Source organism: Balaenoptera ricei, chromosome 19, assembly GCF_028023285.1.
Source record: "Balaenoptera ricei isolate mBalRic1 chromosome 19, mBalRic1.hap2, whole genome shotgun sequence".
In the NCBI taxonomy this organism is placed as follows: Eukaryota; Metazoa; Chordata; class Mammalia; order Artiodactyla; family Balaenopteridae; genus Balaenoptera; species Balaenoptera ricei.
The window spans coordinates 44,981,786-44,998,447 of NC_082657.1; the positions used below are offsets into that span (position 1 = coordinate 44,981,786).

The 16,662-nt window shown below is 41.7% G+C and overlaps 1 protein-coding gene across 3 annotated transcripts in view; it reads left to right on the plus strand.

Annotated features, from left to right (window-relative positions):
* The window catches only part of CTCF (CCCTC-binding factor), a 49,504-nt gene extending 35,972 nt beyond the window's left edge, over window positions 1-13,532 (plus strand). For 2 of the 3 annotated variants that reach the window (XM_059905144.1, XM_059905145.1), the window contains 7 exons: window positions 1,177-1,297; window positions 1,888-2,037; window positions 5,815-5,975; window positions 6,510-6,692; window positions 7,454-7,589; window positions 10,725-10,886; window positions 12,045-13,532. In XM_059905144.1, coding sequence (XP_059761127.1) covers window positions 1,177-1,297; window positions 1,888-2,037; window positions 5,815-5,975; window positions 6,510-6,692; window positions 7,454-7,589; window positions 10,725-10,886; window positions 12,045-12,229 — 1,098 coding nt within the window. In that variant the 3' untranslated portion in view covers window positions 12,230-13,532. The remainder of the gene's footprint in view (window positions 1-1,176; window positions 1,298-1,887; window positions 2,038-5,814; window positions 5,976-6,509; window positions 6,693-7,453; window positions 7,590-10,724; window positions 10,887-12,044) is intronic. The other variant, XM_059905146.1, reaches the window with a different exon arrangement.
* Window positions 13,533-16,662: the final 3,130 nt, after the last annotated feature.

Here is a 16,662-nt window from a genome sequence, read left to right on the forward strand (position 1 = left end):
CCAATGCAGGGGACACGGGTTTGAGCCCTGGTCCGGGGAGATCCCACATGCCATGGAGCAACTAAGCCCACGCGCCACAACTACTGAGCCTGCGCTCTGGAGCCTGTGAGCCACAACTACTGAGCCCACGTGCCGCAACTACTGAAGCCTGCGCGCATAGAGCCCGTGCTCCACAAGAGAAGCCACCGCAATGAGAAGTCTGCACACCGCAACGAAGAGTAGCCCCCACTCGCCCCAACTAGAGAAAGCCTGCACGCAGCAATGAAGACCCAACGCAGCCATAAATAAATTAATAAATTTTAAAAAACAAGAAAAAGAATGAGGGGCTTGTGCTATCGGCTGTTTGAAAACTATATGGTAAATGAAGACAGTGTGATATTGGAGCAGGAATAAACAAATAGTTTGTTGAAAAAGAATAGATCCCTGTGTATATAGGAATTTAATATATGATAAATAGGCAAGTTTTGGAAAGAGAATTATTCAGTAATGCTGTTGGGACCATTCTTTAGCCTTACAGTGTGTGGAATTTTACTATATAGCACTTAGAAGTACAGGGAGATTTTAATGTAAAAATTGGAACACTTTTTAAAATTTTCAAAGGAAACATTAGTGTTCAAAACACTTCTTAGAGTCAAGTTTGAAAGTCACTGTTTTGTTGGAAAGGTACTTAATAAAAGATGAAAAGCATAAGTCCATAGTGAGGAAGGTGAGAGGCCCCTGGCGCCTGGCCTCTCAGGGAAGTGCTGATGATAGGAAGAGAGACTTAAGGGAATTAAAATGCATTTATTAACTTGGATTCAAAATTTGTTAGAAAATTGATCCATAAATAAGCATGGATTATTTTAAAACTATTATGGAAAATTTCAAACATATATAGAAGTAGATAGACTAGTGTAATACACCCCCATGTACCTATATCCCAGCCTAACAGGTAATAATAGCCCATCTTGACTCATCTATGCCCCTATCCATTTTACCCTCTTCCCTTGGATTATGATAGGGATTTGAGAGGCAACAGTTACAAATCATGAGGAGGAAGAAATAATATCTTTTAGACTTCTTCTGTATTATGAACTGCAGTGTCCAAAAAATAAGCTTTTGTGCCTGACCCACAGTATTCATGTCACAGTCTATGTTAACAAAAGTTTAAGAGGTTCGGTTGCTTTTGTGTTTCAGGTCAGCAAATTAAAACGTCACATTCGCTCTCACACTGGAGAGCGTCCTTTCCAGTGCAGCTTATGCAGTTATGCCAGCAGGGACACATACAAGCTGAAAAGGCACATGAGAACCCATTCAGGTAGGACTTCTCCCTTCCTCGTATTAATGAACCGCTTTTTAGTGGATCCTGTGGGACCCTGTGAACCACCACATGCCCCTATTAGTTACACAAATGGAAGCTGGCATGAGAGTAGTATATAATTGACAAATGCTTCTCTGGCATATCTTTGGAATTCATTGCTCTGAATATACAATGGAGAATGGAAAGTTTTCACTGTTAGAAGAAGTCTGGGTAGGTTACGTAAGTAACCCAACTCGTCAGTTTTCCAAAGTACTCTCTTTTCCTAAAAAGAAAATCTTGCAGGTCCTCCTGTCATCCCGTCTGCTTTCCCCCAAAGGTAAGTACTGCTGTAGGAACTACTCTTACTAAAATGTGAAGGACTCCGTGGCAGAGCTGGGCAAAGCAGAGGTGGTGGCCATAGTTTGGGACTTCTTTTCCATCTCTAAAGATAGGCATGAGCCAGGCAGTGGGCCTGAGCCTCATCCTTCCTAAATTAAGAGCTGTAGATTCTCTGTGGATTAGCACATCTGCCACCTGGATTACCCTCCAATTATATGATAGTATTCAGTTATTTCATCTAAGTTGTTCATTTTGTATTTCCTTTTAAGGGGAAAAACCTTATGAATGTTATATTTGTCATGCACGGTTTACCCAAAGTGGTACCATGAAGATGCACATTTTACAGAAGCACACAGAAAATGTGGCCAAATTTCACTGTCCCCACTGTGACACTGTCATAGCCCGAAAAAGTGATTTGGGTAAGTAAATTAACTAGTGGCAAATGAAAAATATATTTTGACAAATTTGTGAAAATAATGGAGATCACAAATTAACTTCTTCCTTCATGTAAGTTTTGTGAATGTGAATGGCCTGCTGTTTAATAAAAGTCAGTGCTTAGATGCTAGTGATACTTTCTTCTCTCTTCTTTCTCTTACTGAAGCTAAGCTACAAGATTCTTTCCTGATTATAGCTCATCTATAAATTAATGGCAGCTGTAATGAGAGAAAACAGTATAATTAAAGCCCCCAAATAGGGAAGTGACATAGTATGGTTCGAACTAAGGTCAGTTCACTTCAGGTTTTTTTCACAATATTTGTACTTCCTCTAGGTAATGGGACTGTTTTATTGGTTTGGTGATAGCTATATTTCTATGTGTAATTAAGCTAGAGTTTATATAGAGGCAGAGTTTGGTGGTAGAAATTTTAGTATGACCCATATTCTTTTTTTTTTTTAAATAAATTTATTTATTTATTTACCTATTTATTCATTTATTTATGGCTGCGTTGCGTCTTCGTTGCTGCGTGCAGGCTTTTTCTAGTTGCAGCGAGCGGGGGCTACTCTTTGTTGTGGTGTGTGGGCTCCTAATTGCAGTGGCCTCTCTTGTTGCGGAGCACAGGCTCTAGGCATGCGGGCTTCAGTAGTTGTGGCATGCAGACTCAGTAGTTGTGGCTTGTGGGCTCTAGAGCACAGGCTCAGTAGTTGTGGCTCGTGGGCTTAGTTGCTCTGCGGCATGTGGGATCTTCCCGGACCAGGGCTCGAACCATGTCCCCTGCATTGGCATGCATGCAGATTCTTAACCACTGCACCACCAGGGAAGTCCCATACTATGACCCATATTCTTAAAGATAAGGTCACCTGGATTTATCCCTTTGTTTTTATTGTTTAAAAGAGGTAAAAATATTGCCCCAGTCTGTTCTCTATCCAAAATGCATTGCTCCCTGAATAATAATAATAATATAAACTTAGGTAAATTGTACTTTACAGGTTGTCTTTTACTTTTGTTTTACTTCTTTACTCGTTTGATCTTCACAACTACCATATGAAGTCATCAAGGTATATTCTAGCTTTATAGATGATGAACAGGTGTCTTGACCAAAGCTACACAACACAGCTTATGAGTGGCAAAGCTGGACTTGAATCCTCTCGAACCCTCTAGAGCTGTTTCTCACACAGTGGAGTACATAAGTACCCAGGTCATATCAGGAGCATACTGAGCCACAGCATAAACTTGGCCTGTCTTTCTGCAGCATTGGTTATACTCAGAAGGTTTTGAGTAAAGTTATACAACTGAGCTGGCGTCTTAAAAAACATTTTTACATTAATATGACTATATTGAACAAACTGTAGACTGACTAATGTTTTTAAGATGAAACTGTGAGCTTGAAGTAGAGGACTTTGGGCTCCACATAAGATCCAGTGGGTCATGTGTTCATCCTACTCTGCTCTTGAAAGGACTTTGTTAGAAAAACTTAAGAGGTACTGTCCTCAGGTAAATGAAAGAGTTTTACTGTTCGCACCGTATAGAAACTAAAACCTAAACCAGTAATATCTCATGGCAGTGTGTGAGCTGTTAGGCCACTGTTTGAATTATTCAAAAATTTTTTTAAGTTATTCACTTTCATGATGCAAATAAAAACCTTGAGTGTTTTATACTTGCATGATACCTCTTAGACCCTGCATAATGAGCTCTTTATGAGGCACTTAATTGTCTAGGAGCTGTCAAATAATAGTTATTTCCCAAAACTATTCCCAAACAAGTTTGTGTTCCCCAAAGCTGGTCTGATTTCACACTAATATCCAATAATTAAGATTCATCACTTTGGGACACAGGAAAGCATGGAAAATCTTGACAGGCCTACCAGAGTCAAGATTCACCTTCAAATACTTACTGCTCTAAGTCTTTTTTTTTTTTTTTAACTAATGTATAAGAATAATTCCTACCTTACAGAATCATTATTGTAAGTATTTAATAAGAATGTATGAAAGAAAATCTTTAACTATTAAGTCTCTATCTGAGGACCAGAAGGGGAAAGTTGAGGCCTAAAAATTATTTGGAATAATATATGTGTGTATAAAAGGCCTTCATATAGTGAACATGTGTAGAGAGTTAAAAGTGAGCCATTCCTTTCCCTTATCTTACTTCCATTCCCCAGAATAGGCCCTCTTTAAGTGTGATGTGATATTACCTTGTTTGAGCAGATTGGTAGCACCATAAATTCATGATCCCAAATGCAGCTGGGCTCCTGAGTAATCCAGCTGTTTGTCCTCATCAGTTGTGCTCCCATTCTCCTCAGTGAGTTTGTCCATGCATTCATTCATTCCACAAATGTTTGGGTGCCTGCGATGTGGGAGGTTCCATGACAGAGTAGGATAAATCATTCTTAACTTTTTTTAAACCTCTAATCTTCCTTCCCTTTTCTCTTTGCCTCCCTGGTCTCAGTATGTAACCTCTTTTCCTACTTCACAAAAAAATAAAGGCAACAGATTGAAACTTCACATTTCCTGTTATCAGATGTGTAAACCTACCTGCATTCATCCTCTTTCCCCATCTGCTACTAGAGAGTTTGTGTCACTCTTCTTGTCTGTGGCCTGTCCCTTTGCCCTGATCCCACTCTCCTGTGTTCTTGGCAGCCTTTACGTGGTCAGGTATCGCATCTTTACCTTCGTTTTCATGTTCTCACTCCTTAATCTTTCGCCTCAACTCTAAACGTGCTTACATCTCTCTTGCTTTTTTAAAAAAAAAGTCTTTCCCTTCTAGGTTTAACTCTTATTTCCTTCCTAGCCAATGCTCATGAGTTATATCCCTCACAGTCCTCTCTTCCTCAGCTTCTAGTTTCCTTCCCATCTGGCTTATACCCACCACTCTATAAAGTGACTCTGACTAAGATCACCAATGACCTCACGTTGCAGAATGTAGGGAACGTTCAACTCCCCATCTGCCTTGATCTCTTAGCATCATTCTTCATAGCCGGCTGCACCGTCCTCCTTAAAACACTGTCTTCCTTTGGCTTTCATGGCACTACATCCTGTTGGTTTTCTTCTGATTTCTCTGACTGATCCTTCTCAACCTTCTCTTGTTTTAATCCTTTTTCCTTTCACTGGCCTTAACTGTTAGGTTTCTTAAGGCATGACCCATACTCTTTTTCTTTCTTTGCCTTAGTGATTTCATCAGTTCTCTTGGTCTCACTCAAATCCTACTCCAAATCTGTCCTTTGATTTAGGCTTATGTAACCATGTATTCCTTGCCATCCCTATCCCTACTTGATATTGTTGACATTTCAACTTCAACATGTCCAAAACTGAAGGTCTAAAACCCCTTTACCCCCTCGCCCCAAAGATAAACACAGCTTGGGCTTCAGCCCTGTCCCACTATTCCTTGTCTCAGTAAATGGCCCCACCATCTGCTCAGTTTTCCAAGCCAGAAACCTGGATGTCATTCCTGATACCCACCTTTCTCTTCCTCACTCTCTGGCCAGTCACTCAATCCTGTAGATTCAACTTCTTAGGTCTCTCATCAGTTCTTCTCCTTCCCTCCGTACCCACTGCCATCTCCTTTATCCAAACCACCACCTTCTTTCACCTCTCCAGTTTCAACGTCTCCACTAGTCTCCCCACGTCTGTTACTCCTTTTATTCGCTTTCTGTATAGCAGCCAGAGTAATTATTTTAAGAAGCAGAAAGAAATGTATTCTTAACTCTTTGAAATGCTTGTTTGTGTTTTCACAAGATGGACTGCGCTTTGTATTTTGCTTTCAGGTGTCCACTTGCGAAAGCAGCATTCCTACATTGAGCAGGGCAAGAAATGCCGATACTGCGATGCTGTATTTCATGAGCGCTATGCCCTCATCCAGCACCAGAAGTCACACAAGAACGAGAAGCGCTTTAAGTGTGATCAGTGTGATTACGCTTGCAGACAGGTAGAGCCCTTCATAGTTAGAAAGCGGTTGATGTCCCATTAGTGTTAGGTTTTATCAGAGTGTTTTTATATACCTTGTATGGTGACTATTTTTAAGGATAATATTTTCAAACTGTGGTTTGTGAGATTGTCACCAAAGGTCCTGCTTCTCGATTGTATCATGTCTGGTTCCAACTGACAGTTTTATTCAGTCACACCTTCCCCCACCCTCCACCCCCTCCAGGCAGACTGCTAGCTTTTCTCAAAACCATGGGAAGTAAGTCCAGGACTTGAGAGAAGGGCAGAATCTGGTCCTGGGGCCTGATGCTTGGGAGTGATGTACAGAAGCAGCCCAGCAGGAGTGAGCGTATCTGTGCTAGGATTTTGGGAAGCAGTTTTGTACCCCAGTATGGTTAACTTTATCCTCTCAATAAGCAGTTTTGAGCCTAGACCCTTGGGAGAGAAAGGTCTTGTCAGCTACACGCACACAGATGGTGGCTGGGGTAGCAGCCCTAGGACAGGCTCTGAGACCTTCCCCCACCCCACTTTCTTTCAGGAGAGGCACATGATCATGCATAAGCGCACCCACACCGGGGAGAAGCCTTATGCCTGCAGCCACTGCGACAAGACCTTCCGCCAGAAACAGCTCCTTGACATGCACTTCAAACGCTATCATGACCCCAACTTTGTCCCCGCGGCCTTCGTCTGTTCTAAGTGTGGGAAAACATTTACCCGCCGGGTAAGAGTCAGAACTTTACTTCCTGTCTTACAGTTCTTGATACCACGTTCTTGAGCTTCCACTGCAAAGCAGGGCAGTTTTTTCCACTGAGGTTATAAATATAGAGATGCACTGTCATTTGGAAAACGGTCAGTCATCCCCACCTCGAGGTTTTCTGTCCATGTGTGAACCCTTCCACTGATGGGGAACTCAGTATATTTTTATTTATTTGGCCGCACCGGGTCTTAGTTGTGGCCTGCAGGATCTTTGTTGCAGCATGTGGGCTCTTTAGGTGCATCATGTGAACTCTTAGTTTGTGGCATGTGGGATCTAGTTCCCTGACCAGGGATCGAATCCAGGCCCCCTGTGTTGGGAGTGTGGAATCTTAGCCACTGGACCACCAGGGAAGTCCCGGGAACTCAGTACTTTTTTTTAACAGTTCTGTCCTGGATCTTCACTTAGGGCCATGTTTGTCAGGTCTGCACAGGACAGGGAGGTTGGTCTGATTCTCCCCTACTCAGAGGACCCAACCTCATCTTCTGAGCAACTCTCCTCTCTTGCCCACCCTTGTCTCTCTCCCCGCCCCCTCCAGATGGAGACCATTTCCTCTGAATGGGGAGAGTATGTTCAGGACACATTTAGCAGTTACTAGAACATCGAGACTTAATAGGATTTCCCGCCGCCCCCCGGTTGTTTTTTTAATTAAACTAAAAGAGAACTTCCAATTTTAATCTTACCTTTTTTAGTAATGTTTTCAAAGAGGGTTTTGTTCCTTTTGTTAGAATACCATGGCAAGACATGCTGATAATTGTGCTGGTCCAGATGGTGTAGAAGGGGAAAATGGAGGAGAAACGAAGAAGAGTAAACGTGGAAGGAAAAGAAAGATGCGCTCTAAAAAGGAAGACTCCTCTGACAGTGGTAAGTAACTTGTTTCTTGAGTTAGTTACACATGGCAGGTTTTGGTGCAGAGTTTCCAGTGTATTTACGTATGGACATGCTGGGATACAGAGATAGGCCAGTCTCTCATACTTCCTTTAAACCTCTAATCTTCCTGATGTGTGTATATATTTACAACAGCAGATAGTTTATTCCTGGAGCAAATTTTCTTTTTTTTTTTCTTTTTTTTTTTTCCTTTTTTTTTTCTCATGGCATTCCATTGCTTGATAAGATATTATATGTTATGTTCAGTTAAAGCCGAAGCAAAATTAATATCTTTACTCAATTTACTCAGATTAGTGATATTCTAAGGCCAGCAGAGTTTCTTTTCTATGTTCATAGCTTTTACATTTAGGAAGCTGGTCTAGATTTGAGCAGTGACTCTAATGGACATGAAGAAGGTTGCTTAAGCATCCTGACCAACTTCTGGTTTGACTGCCTGTGTCAGCCTAGCCTTGAGATGTGTTGATCAAATCCATGAAGGTCAGCCTTTCTCTTCCTACCTTAATCTCTCCATTTATAATTTAAAACTTTGCCTATTTTCCTACCATTGATGTTCTTTGGGGTGTTAGTCGTGAAATCCAGACAGAAAGTATATGCGTTGTGGTGCTAGACTCATGAAGGGGGTGGCAAACAAGGGTGTTGGTAATGTAGGAGTCACGTTTGATTATACAAACTTATTCCATAGTGTTAGGTTTTATAATGTGGATACTTGGGCTACTGGCGGCCAGTTAAGAAGTCATATCTGTGACTTAAAGATTTAAAGTTTTTGTGGAAAAGGATGTAGAGGGATTTTGTTTTGGAGAATGCACTTATAGATGATGCCTAATGTATTTCTAAGGAGTTCTCATTTTGTCTCTGCATTGCTTGTCAGTAGAAATAGCGGGGAAGGAAATGAAATTTCTGAAAACGTATTAAAGAACTTATGTTACCTTATTGGTTTTATTATAAAATTTGTTCATGAAAGTACTAGGTTTTTAATACTTAAATCTATAACAAAGTCCCTTTTGTTTTTTTATCTTAATAAAGCCTTCACTTTTCTATTCAGAACTTTAACTATTTCTGGGAGAATATTCATCTAAGCATAACAGTTTATTTTTTGCTGCCTTTTTTAGTAGAAAAGCTATTTTAAGCAATATCTTCGTTCACTCGGTTTTAAGTGAATGCCTCTTTTAAAATGTCACTTTGCTTAATTTTTATAAAAGCGCATCATTCTCTACTGAGAATTTTGTGGGATCCCTTTGTTTGGCTAAGAAATTGAGTGGACTGTTGGGAGGTGCCAAGGAATGTCAGAGGGCCTCAAGTACCAGCAGAGATCCACAGATAACCTTGAGCTTCAGGATACCTGTAGTTGCTCTTCATTGCAGAGCCTCCTACTGCCACAGACATCGTCCCATACCCTTTTTTCTCATGGTTCTTCCCTGTTCATTTCTGTGGTTAATCTCCCAACAAGACCAGCTCTACTCTGTAATTGTACTTTACCAGAAGCATCTTTCACCTGCAGAGTTTATTGACGGTTCCGAATAGGTTTCTGCAGTTCCTCCCTTTGTCTTTTGCACTGCTGGTTTGTACAGCACAGTGTTTGGTTTTGGACCTCATACCTAGTGTCTCTTTATCCCAGAATTTCTGGGCTGGTGAAGGCCACACAGTCATATTTGTTCCCTCCCAGAAGTTCTGCCTGTTGGCCATCGGCAAAAATTGACCAGCAGTCTACTGCTATTTTCAAGGCTTTTTGCCAAAATCTCTCCCAGCCAATAAGCCTTTGACCCTATTAACCTTCTTTGTGTGCTTTTTCCCCCAATTCTGACTGAATTTGTTTAATTTTCTAGGCATTGGGCCAACTTAGGCAATAGGGGGCTTGAATAAGTTCAGCAGGAAAGCGTGTCGTCCTTGACACTCTGCCACGTACCAGTACATTCCCCACATTTTCACTTAGGATTTCAGTCACTTGGCAAATAAGGCATTTTGTCCTGAAGATCAGGCATTTACCCACAGACTTCTAAATTTAAACATTTGGTGCTAGAGAAAGAGAATGTGCTTGTAACCTGCATTTCTTGGAGGAAGGCAGACGGGGTACATTTTGTGCCTTGGCAATGGGGGAGGGGTAGCAAGAACTCTTTGGTTGCCTATAGGTGTGGGCGGCAGAATAGCCCCAAACTGTGGTTAGTTGTGCCTTACAAATCACTTAGCTTCTCTCTATTTCTATAAAATGAGGGTAATATCTCTTATTTAATGAAGCCTAAATGGAATAATGGAGAATTTTTAAACTGTGATGTACAGTGTAAAAATCAACTGTGATTATGTAGTAGAATGTAAGTTACAGAGCACGATTACAGGCATTATCTCAATCCTTGTGATCCTTGGGAGTGCTTTAGAGACTACACAAGGAAACTGAGGTTCAGTGTGGTCATGGTCCCAGGTCACACACTTAGGAGATCTGAGACTCAAAACCATATTATCAGGCTCCTCGTCAGTGTTCTTTCTATAGTAGTTCCCTCTCCTTTTATGTGATAATGGCATTCGGGAGAAGGTAAGGGAGTTAAGAATGACCTGTTGGGTTTGGAACAGCTGGGAATTAAATTAAATCCCAAAACCTGGCCTTATGCTTTTCGTAGTAAATAGGACCTCACGGTGCTTCAAGAACTTCATACACACAGACACGCATGCACACATTCCACCACTCTTCAGGGGTCCATCTCAGTCTTAGTGTCCTGCTTTATCCTTGTGTAGTAGGTAGAGGGAACATTTGTTTCATTTTCAACTTAGAACACCATTTGTGGGTTTTTTTTTATATAACTGGCATACTGTGGAGTTGCCTGTAAGAATTCAAAACTCAATATTCTGATATCTAAAGCTGATAGAAAAAAGTAATGTCCAGTCCACATAAAATACGAATAATAGTATTTAGGTTGATTTGCTTATTCTGCATCAATACCAGTTTACTCTGTTAACACTGATAACAAAAATTCCAGTGAAAGCATTTTTTAAATGGGCTTTTAACGATGAAAATAAATACGTAACTAGACTTCATAGAATATGTGATTATTTGTGTGTTATTTTTTCTTCCACCACTCTTCTCCTTGCCCCACTACCTCTTCTTCCTGATTTCGTGAGAAGAAAATGCTGAGCCAGACCTGGATGACAATGAGGATGAGGAGGAGCCTGCCGTGGAGATTGAACCCGAGCCAGAGCCTCAGCCTGTGACCCCAGCCCCACCACCTGCCAAGAAGCGGAGAGGACGCCCCCCTGGCAGAACCAACCAGCCCAAACAGACCCAGCGTAAGTTGACTATCTCAGCACAGTAGGCTGGCGTCCTCTCCTAACACGTGGGGAAGCCAGACAGGTCCTTATTCTTTGGGTAGATGGGAACTGAGCCATGAGAACAAATTAAGGTCACACTGGGAACAAACTCTCAGGAAGCGATTTTTTGGTTTTTACTGAGGAACATCTCTAGAGACCTGTTAGGTTTCAGGAAGAGAAAGTCCAGAGTAGAAGGGTGCTTATGTTCTACAAGGTGGGTACTGTTAATGTGGGAGGGTTTTACAAAACAACGAGAGTCATAGTCAGCTGGCAAAATTGATGTGGTAATGAATGTAAAACAGCCAAATTTTAAAAGATAGAGGGAAAAAGCAATTTCTGAGCTGACACTGTCCCTCCTAAGAAATCCAGGCCTGTGGATTCTATTGGTGGCTTCCTGGTTTATGAGAGGACACAGAGGAGGTGTCCGCCCTCCACGTCACACCACGTAGCAGTCCTGTACTGGACGTGGCCCTTGTGACAGCAGGCTCTGCAGGGTCTCAGGTCTCTGTTCTATTCATGAATCTCCTAAAAGCTGGCAGGTTTTTTTCTTTCTTTAACAAATACAGGGTTGCATCTATTTTTTTAATATGCTCCCTGAGCCCCGTGTCCAGATGTCTTATTTCAGAGGGGTGGTTGACTCTAAAGATCCCGGGAACTATTTTGCCTACACACATTTGAGTGAGTGAACTGGCGGGAGGGCCCTGGGTGTTGGGAGAACTTCAGACTCAAAAATGTCAGGTTCTTTGCTATAGGTGGGTCATCTCTAAAACGGACCTACATCCCACACTCTGTGAAGTATTCCTAGTCCCGCACCATCTGCATTTTTTGCCTGTCTCACACACACTATTATGAAGCCCAAATTTATGACATAAAGGAAAACTAAGTTTTTTAATATGTAATTTGGGAGGCATATGAAGAGGAGTGTCAACATTTTGTTGTTTGATAGTATCTAGAGTAGTGGGGCTTTGTGTATGGCCGCACTTCAGGTTATTAGGTCTTTTTGATTGACTTTCTCTGTATCGAATCTAAGGCTTTCCTGTGTTGCTGACATTCATTTAGTGTCGAGTCTGAAAAGACCCTTGCAATCCTTGGGGGCTTTAATGGAGCATTTGTTTTGTTCACGCTCTTCTTTGCCAGCAACAGCCATTATTCAGGTCGAAGACCAGAATACAGGTGCAATTGAGAACATTATAGTTGAAGTCAAAAAAGAGCCAGACGCAGAGCCCGCGGAGGGGGAGGAAGAGGAGCCCCAGCCAGCCGCCACAGACGCCCCCAACGGAGACCTCACGCCCGAGATGATCCTCAGCATGATGGACCGGTGATGGCGGGGCCTTGCTCGTTGCCAGGACTGCTCTGGGCTGTGTTTAAACGGCCCGCATCTTAATTTTTCTCCCTTCTTTCTTCTTTTGGCTTTGGGAAAAGCATCATTTTACCAAACATACTGAGAACTAAAACTTCAAGGATGATGTTAGAAAAATGTGATTTAACTAGAACTTGCTGTTTGATGTTAGCAAATCATGGAATGTTCTGAGTCCCTGAGGGTTTACTGTGAAGTGCTGAGGACAGTGTTGACGCCTAACTGGTTTTCTTAGATGGAAACAGAGACATTGAACCCTCTCTCTTGCTATGGTAAACCACTCCAGAAACCACCACTGGGTTTCCCAGAGTTCTATGATCTTCTTCCCAGGAGAGTTTTTAATTGTAAATGCAGACTTGGGAAGGACTTAGACTTTTAAACTGGTTTTTGCTTTTGCTTTGCCCTGACTCTCTTTGCTTGGAGTCAGCTGCACACCAGTAGTATGGCATGCTACGATTGGTTTCTGTCCTGAAGACTTTGCCTCTTTCTTGGCAAAGTTTCTGGTATGGTCAAGCTTGTAAATAACTTTTTTTACATTTTAATCTTTTCCATTAATTAAGAGGTTGAAAAGAAGTGCAGTGTAAGAAAACCCAGCATTTTAATTACTTGCAAATTAAGTTTCCACAGACTGTAGTATGTAAATGTTGACAAGGAATTGGATCACAGTCATGTAGCAGAATGGCACCCAGACTGCTGCCCGCTAGTGACGGACACCCACATGGAAGATCATGATTTTCCAGCCCATGGAGCCAGCATTTGAACCTTGTACAATTAACTTTGTTATGATTTCCCATCTACATTTTCTTTGTTTGTAGCTGAGTTTTGTGTTTTATAAATCCTCTGTTAAAGCAGAAGGGTGATTATGAGTGGGTCACAGCAGCTCTTAAAAGCTGGGCCAGAAAATTTCACTAGGTCAGTAATTTAAACTTCGGATCTTCAAAAAATAATAATGTGAAGCAAAACCAACTAAAAAGTGATTCTTGCACATGAACTGTCACACGTTTAAAATGTGTTTTTTAGAGAGCCTCAGTCTTGCTGATTTCAAACACTTTTTTCTTCTGTGTATTGCTTTTAAGAGAGCCATCAGTTAGCTATCAGACTCTAGGTTGATGCATTTTGTACTTAGCTGTACTGTGTGATATTTTTCATTATTTTAGGACGCCAACATGAGACCTGTAATAAAATATGTAATGGGGTTGAAAGCTGGGGAGGAGGATCTACTGCTGTACAGCTAATAAATCATAACGGATTAACAAGTGCTCCAAACACTCCGACTTGTGTGATTCCTGCCTAACGAGGGGCCCAGAGGGGTCTATGTGCGTAGCCTCAGGCAGTGCAGGCCTCCTCGCCTTTCAGACGCAAGCTATGTTTCCAGGATGACCGCTTCCTCTCTAGCAAATGAGCGATGATCTTGGCAGGTGATGGAATATTGAGTGCATCCTGCTGCAAGTTTCAGTGCCCCAAAGGTGGTATGTGAGTAGAGAGGTGAGTGTATACAGCTGCCAGCCCCATGATCCAACTGAAGAGCCGGTTGCCTGTGGTTGAGCAGGTGGGCCACAGAGCTTTGAGGAGAAGGGGCTGATGGAAATCTTTGGCCTCGAGATCTCAGCTCAAGGAGAGCTGGGATCAAAATACATCGAGCTCCGGGCTTCCCTGGTGGCGCAGTGGTTGAGAATCTGCCTGCCAATGCAGGGGACACGGGTTCGAGCCCTGGTCTGGGAAGATCCCACATACCGCAGAGCAACTGGGCCTGTGAGCCACAACTACTGAGCCTGCGCATCTGGAGCCTGTGCTCCGCAACAAGAGAGGCCGCGATAGTGAGAGGCCCGCGCACCGCGATGAAGAGTGGCCCCCGCTCGCCGCGACTAGAGAAAGCCCTCACACAGAAACGAAGACCCAACACAGCCAAAAATAAATAAATAAATAAATAAATTTAAAAAAAAAAAAAAAAACAAAAAAAAAAAAACAAAATACATCGAGCTCTGCCAAGTGCAGGGGAACAGAGAGAAGCTGGGCCCAGTCTGCCCTAGAGAGGGTCCTTTGAAAGGGAGACAGATGTGCCACCACCAGGCTGAGAGTCCTAGATAGCACAGCTGCTTGTTAGCACCTAGGAAGCAGGATGGAAAGGGAGTGTGTCAGGAAGTTTATGCATTAGTGAAATACCTTCTTGCTGCTGTTGGCCATTTCTGGGTAGATTCCTTTGGCAAGCCCCTTTTCGGTGAAGCTTTGGCCACTAATTATAGGTTTTTTGGTTTTTTGGTTTAAAAAAAATTTTTTTTTATTGAAGTATTTATAGTGGGTTAATTACTGCTGTACAGTGAAGTTGATTAAGTTATATATACGTTCTTTTTTTTTAAATACTACTTTCCATTATGGTTTGTCATAGGATTTTTTATTTTAATTTTTATTTATTTATTTGGTTGCACCAGGTCTATAGTTGTGGCAGGCGGGCTCCTTAGTTGTGGCATGCGAACTCTCTGTTGCAGCATGCATGTGGGATCTAGTTCCCAGACCAGGGATCAAACCTGGGCCCCCTGCATTGGGAGCACAGAGTCTTATCCACTGCACTGCCAGGGAAGACCCCGTCATAGGATATTAAATATAGTTCTCTGTGTTATACAGTAGGACCTTGTTGTTTATCCATTCTATACATAAAAGCTTACATCAGCTAACCTCAACCTCCCACTCCATCCGTCCCCCATCCCCCCTCTCACTTGGCAACCACCACCACCAGTCTGTTCTCTATGTCCGTGATTCTGTTTCTGTTTCATAGATAAGTGCATTCGTGTCATATTTTAGATTCCACATATAAGTGATATCATATGATATTTGTCTTTCTGACCTACTTAGTATGATAATCTCTAGTTGCATCCATGTTGCTGCAAATGGCATTATTTCGTTCTTTTTTATGGCTGAGTAGTATTCCACTGTATATACATACCACATCTTCTTTATCCATTCATCTGTCGATGGACATTTAGGTGGTTTCCGTGTCTCGGCTGTTGCAAATAGTGCTGTATGAACATAGGGGTGCATGTATCTTTTTGAATTATGGCTTAGTTTTCTGAGGAACCTCCATACTGTTTTCCATAGTGGCTGCACCAACTTACATTCCCATCAACGGTGTAGGAGGGTTCCCTTTTCTCCACACCCTCTCCAGCATGTTATTTGTAGACTTTATAATGATGGCCATTCTGACTGGTGTGAGGTGGTACCTCATTGTAGTTTTGGTTTGCATATCTCTAATAATTAGTGATGTTGACCATCTTTTCATGTGCATATGGTCATCTGTGTTTCTTCTTTGGAGAAATGTCTATTTAGGTCTTCTGCCCATTTTTAGATTTGGTTGTTTGTTTTTCTTTGTTGTATGAACTGTTCGTATATTTTGGAAATTAAGCCCTTGTCATTCACATCATTTGCAGGTATTTTCTCCCATTCCATAGGTTGTCTTTTCGGTTTTTTTATGGTTTCCTTTGCTATGCCAAAGCTTGTAAGTTTGATTAAGTCCCATTTGTTTATTTTTGTTTTTATTTCTATTGCCTTGGGAGACTGACCTAAGAACATTGGTACGATTTGTGTCAGAGAATGTTTTGCCTGTGTTCCCTTCTAGGAGTTTTATGGTGTCATGTCTTATGTTTAAGTCTTTAAGCCATTTGAGTTTATTTTTGTGTATGGCGAGAGAGTGTGTTCTGACTTCATTGATTTACATGCAGCTGTCCAACTTTCCCAGCACCACTTGCTGAAGAGACTGTCTTTTTCCCATTATATATTCTTGCCTCCTTTGTCAAAGATTAATTGACTGAAGGTTTGGGTTTATTTCTGGGCTCTCTACTCTGTTCCATTGATCTGTATGTCTGTTTTTATGCCAATTTTGATTACTATAGCTTTGTAGTATTGTCTGAAGTCTTGGAGGGTTATGCCTCCTGCTTTGTTCTTTTTCTTCAGGATCGCTTTGGCAATTCTGGGTCTTTTATGGTTCCACATGAATTTTAGGATTATTTGTTCTAGTTCTGTGAAAAATATGGGTAACTTGATAGGGGTCTCATTAAAACTGTAGATTGCTTTGGGTAGTATGGCCATTTTAACATTATTAATTCTTCCAATCCAAGAGCATGGGGTATCTTTCCATTTCTTTGAATCATCTTCAGTTTCCTTTATTAATGTTTTATAGTTCTCAGCCTGTAAGTCTTTCACCTCCTTGGTGAGATTTATTCCTAAGTATTTTATTTTTTGGATTGCGATTTTTTTTTTTAATTTATTTTTATTTTTTTGGCTGTGTTGGGTCTTCGTTTCTGTGCAAGGGCTTTCTCCAGTTGCGGCGAGCTGGGGCCACTCTTCATCGCGGTGCGCGTGCCTCTCACTGTCAGGGCCTCTCTTGTTGCGGAGCACAGGCTCCAG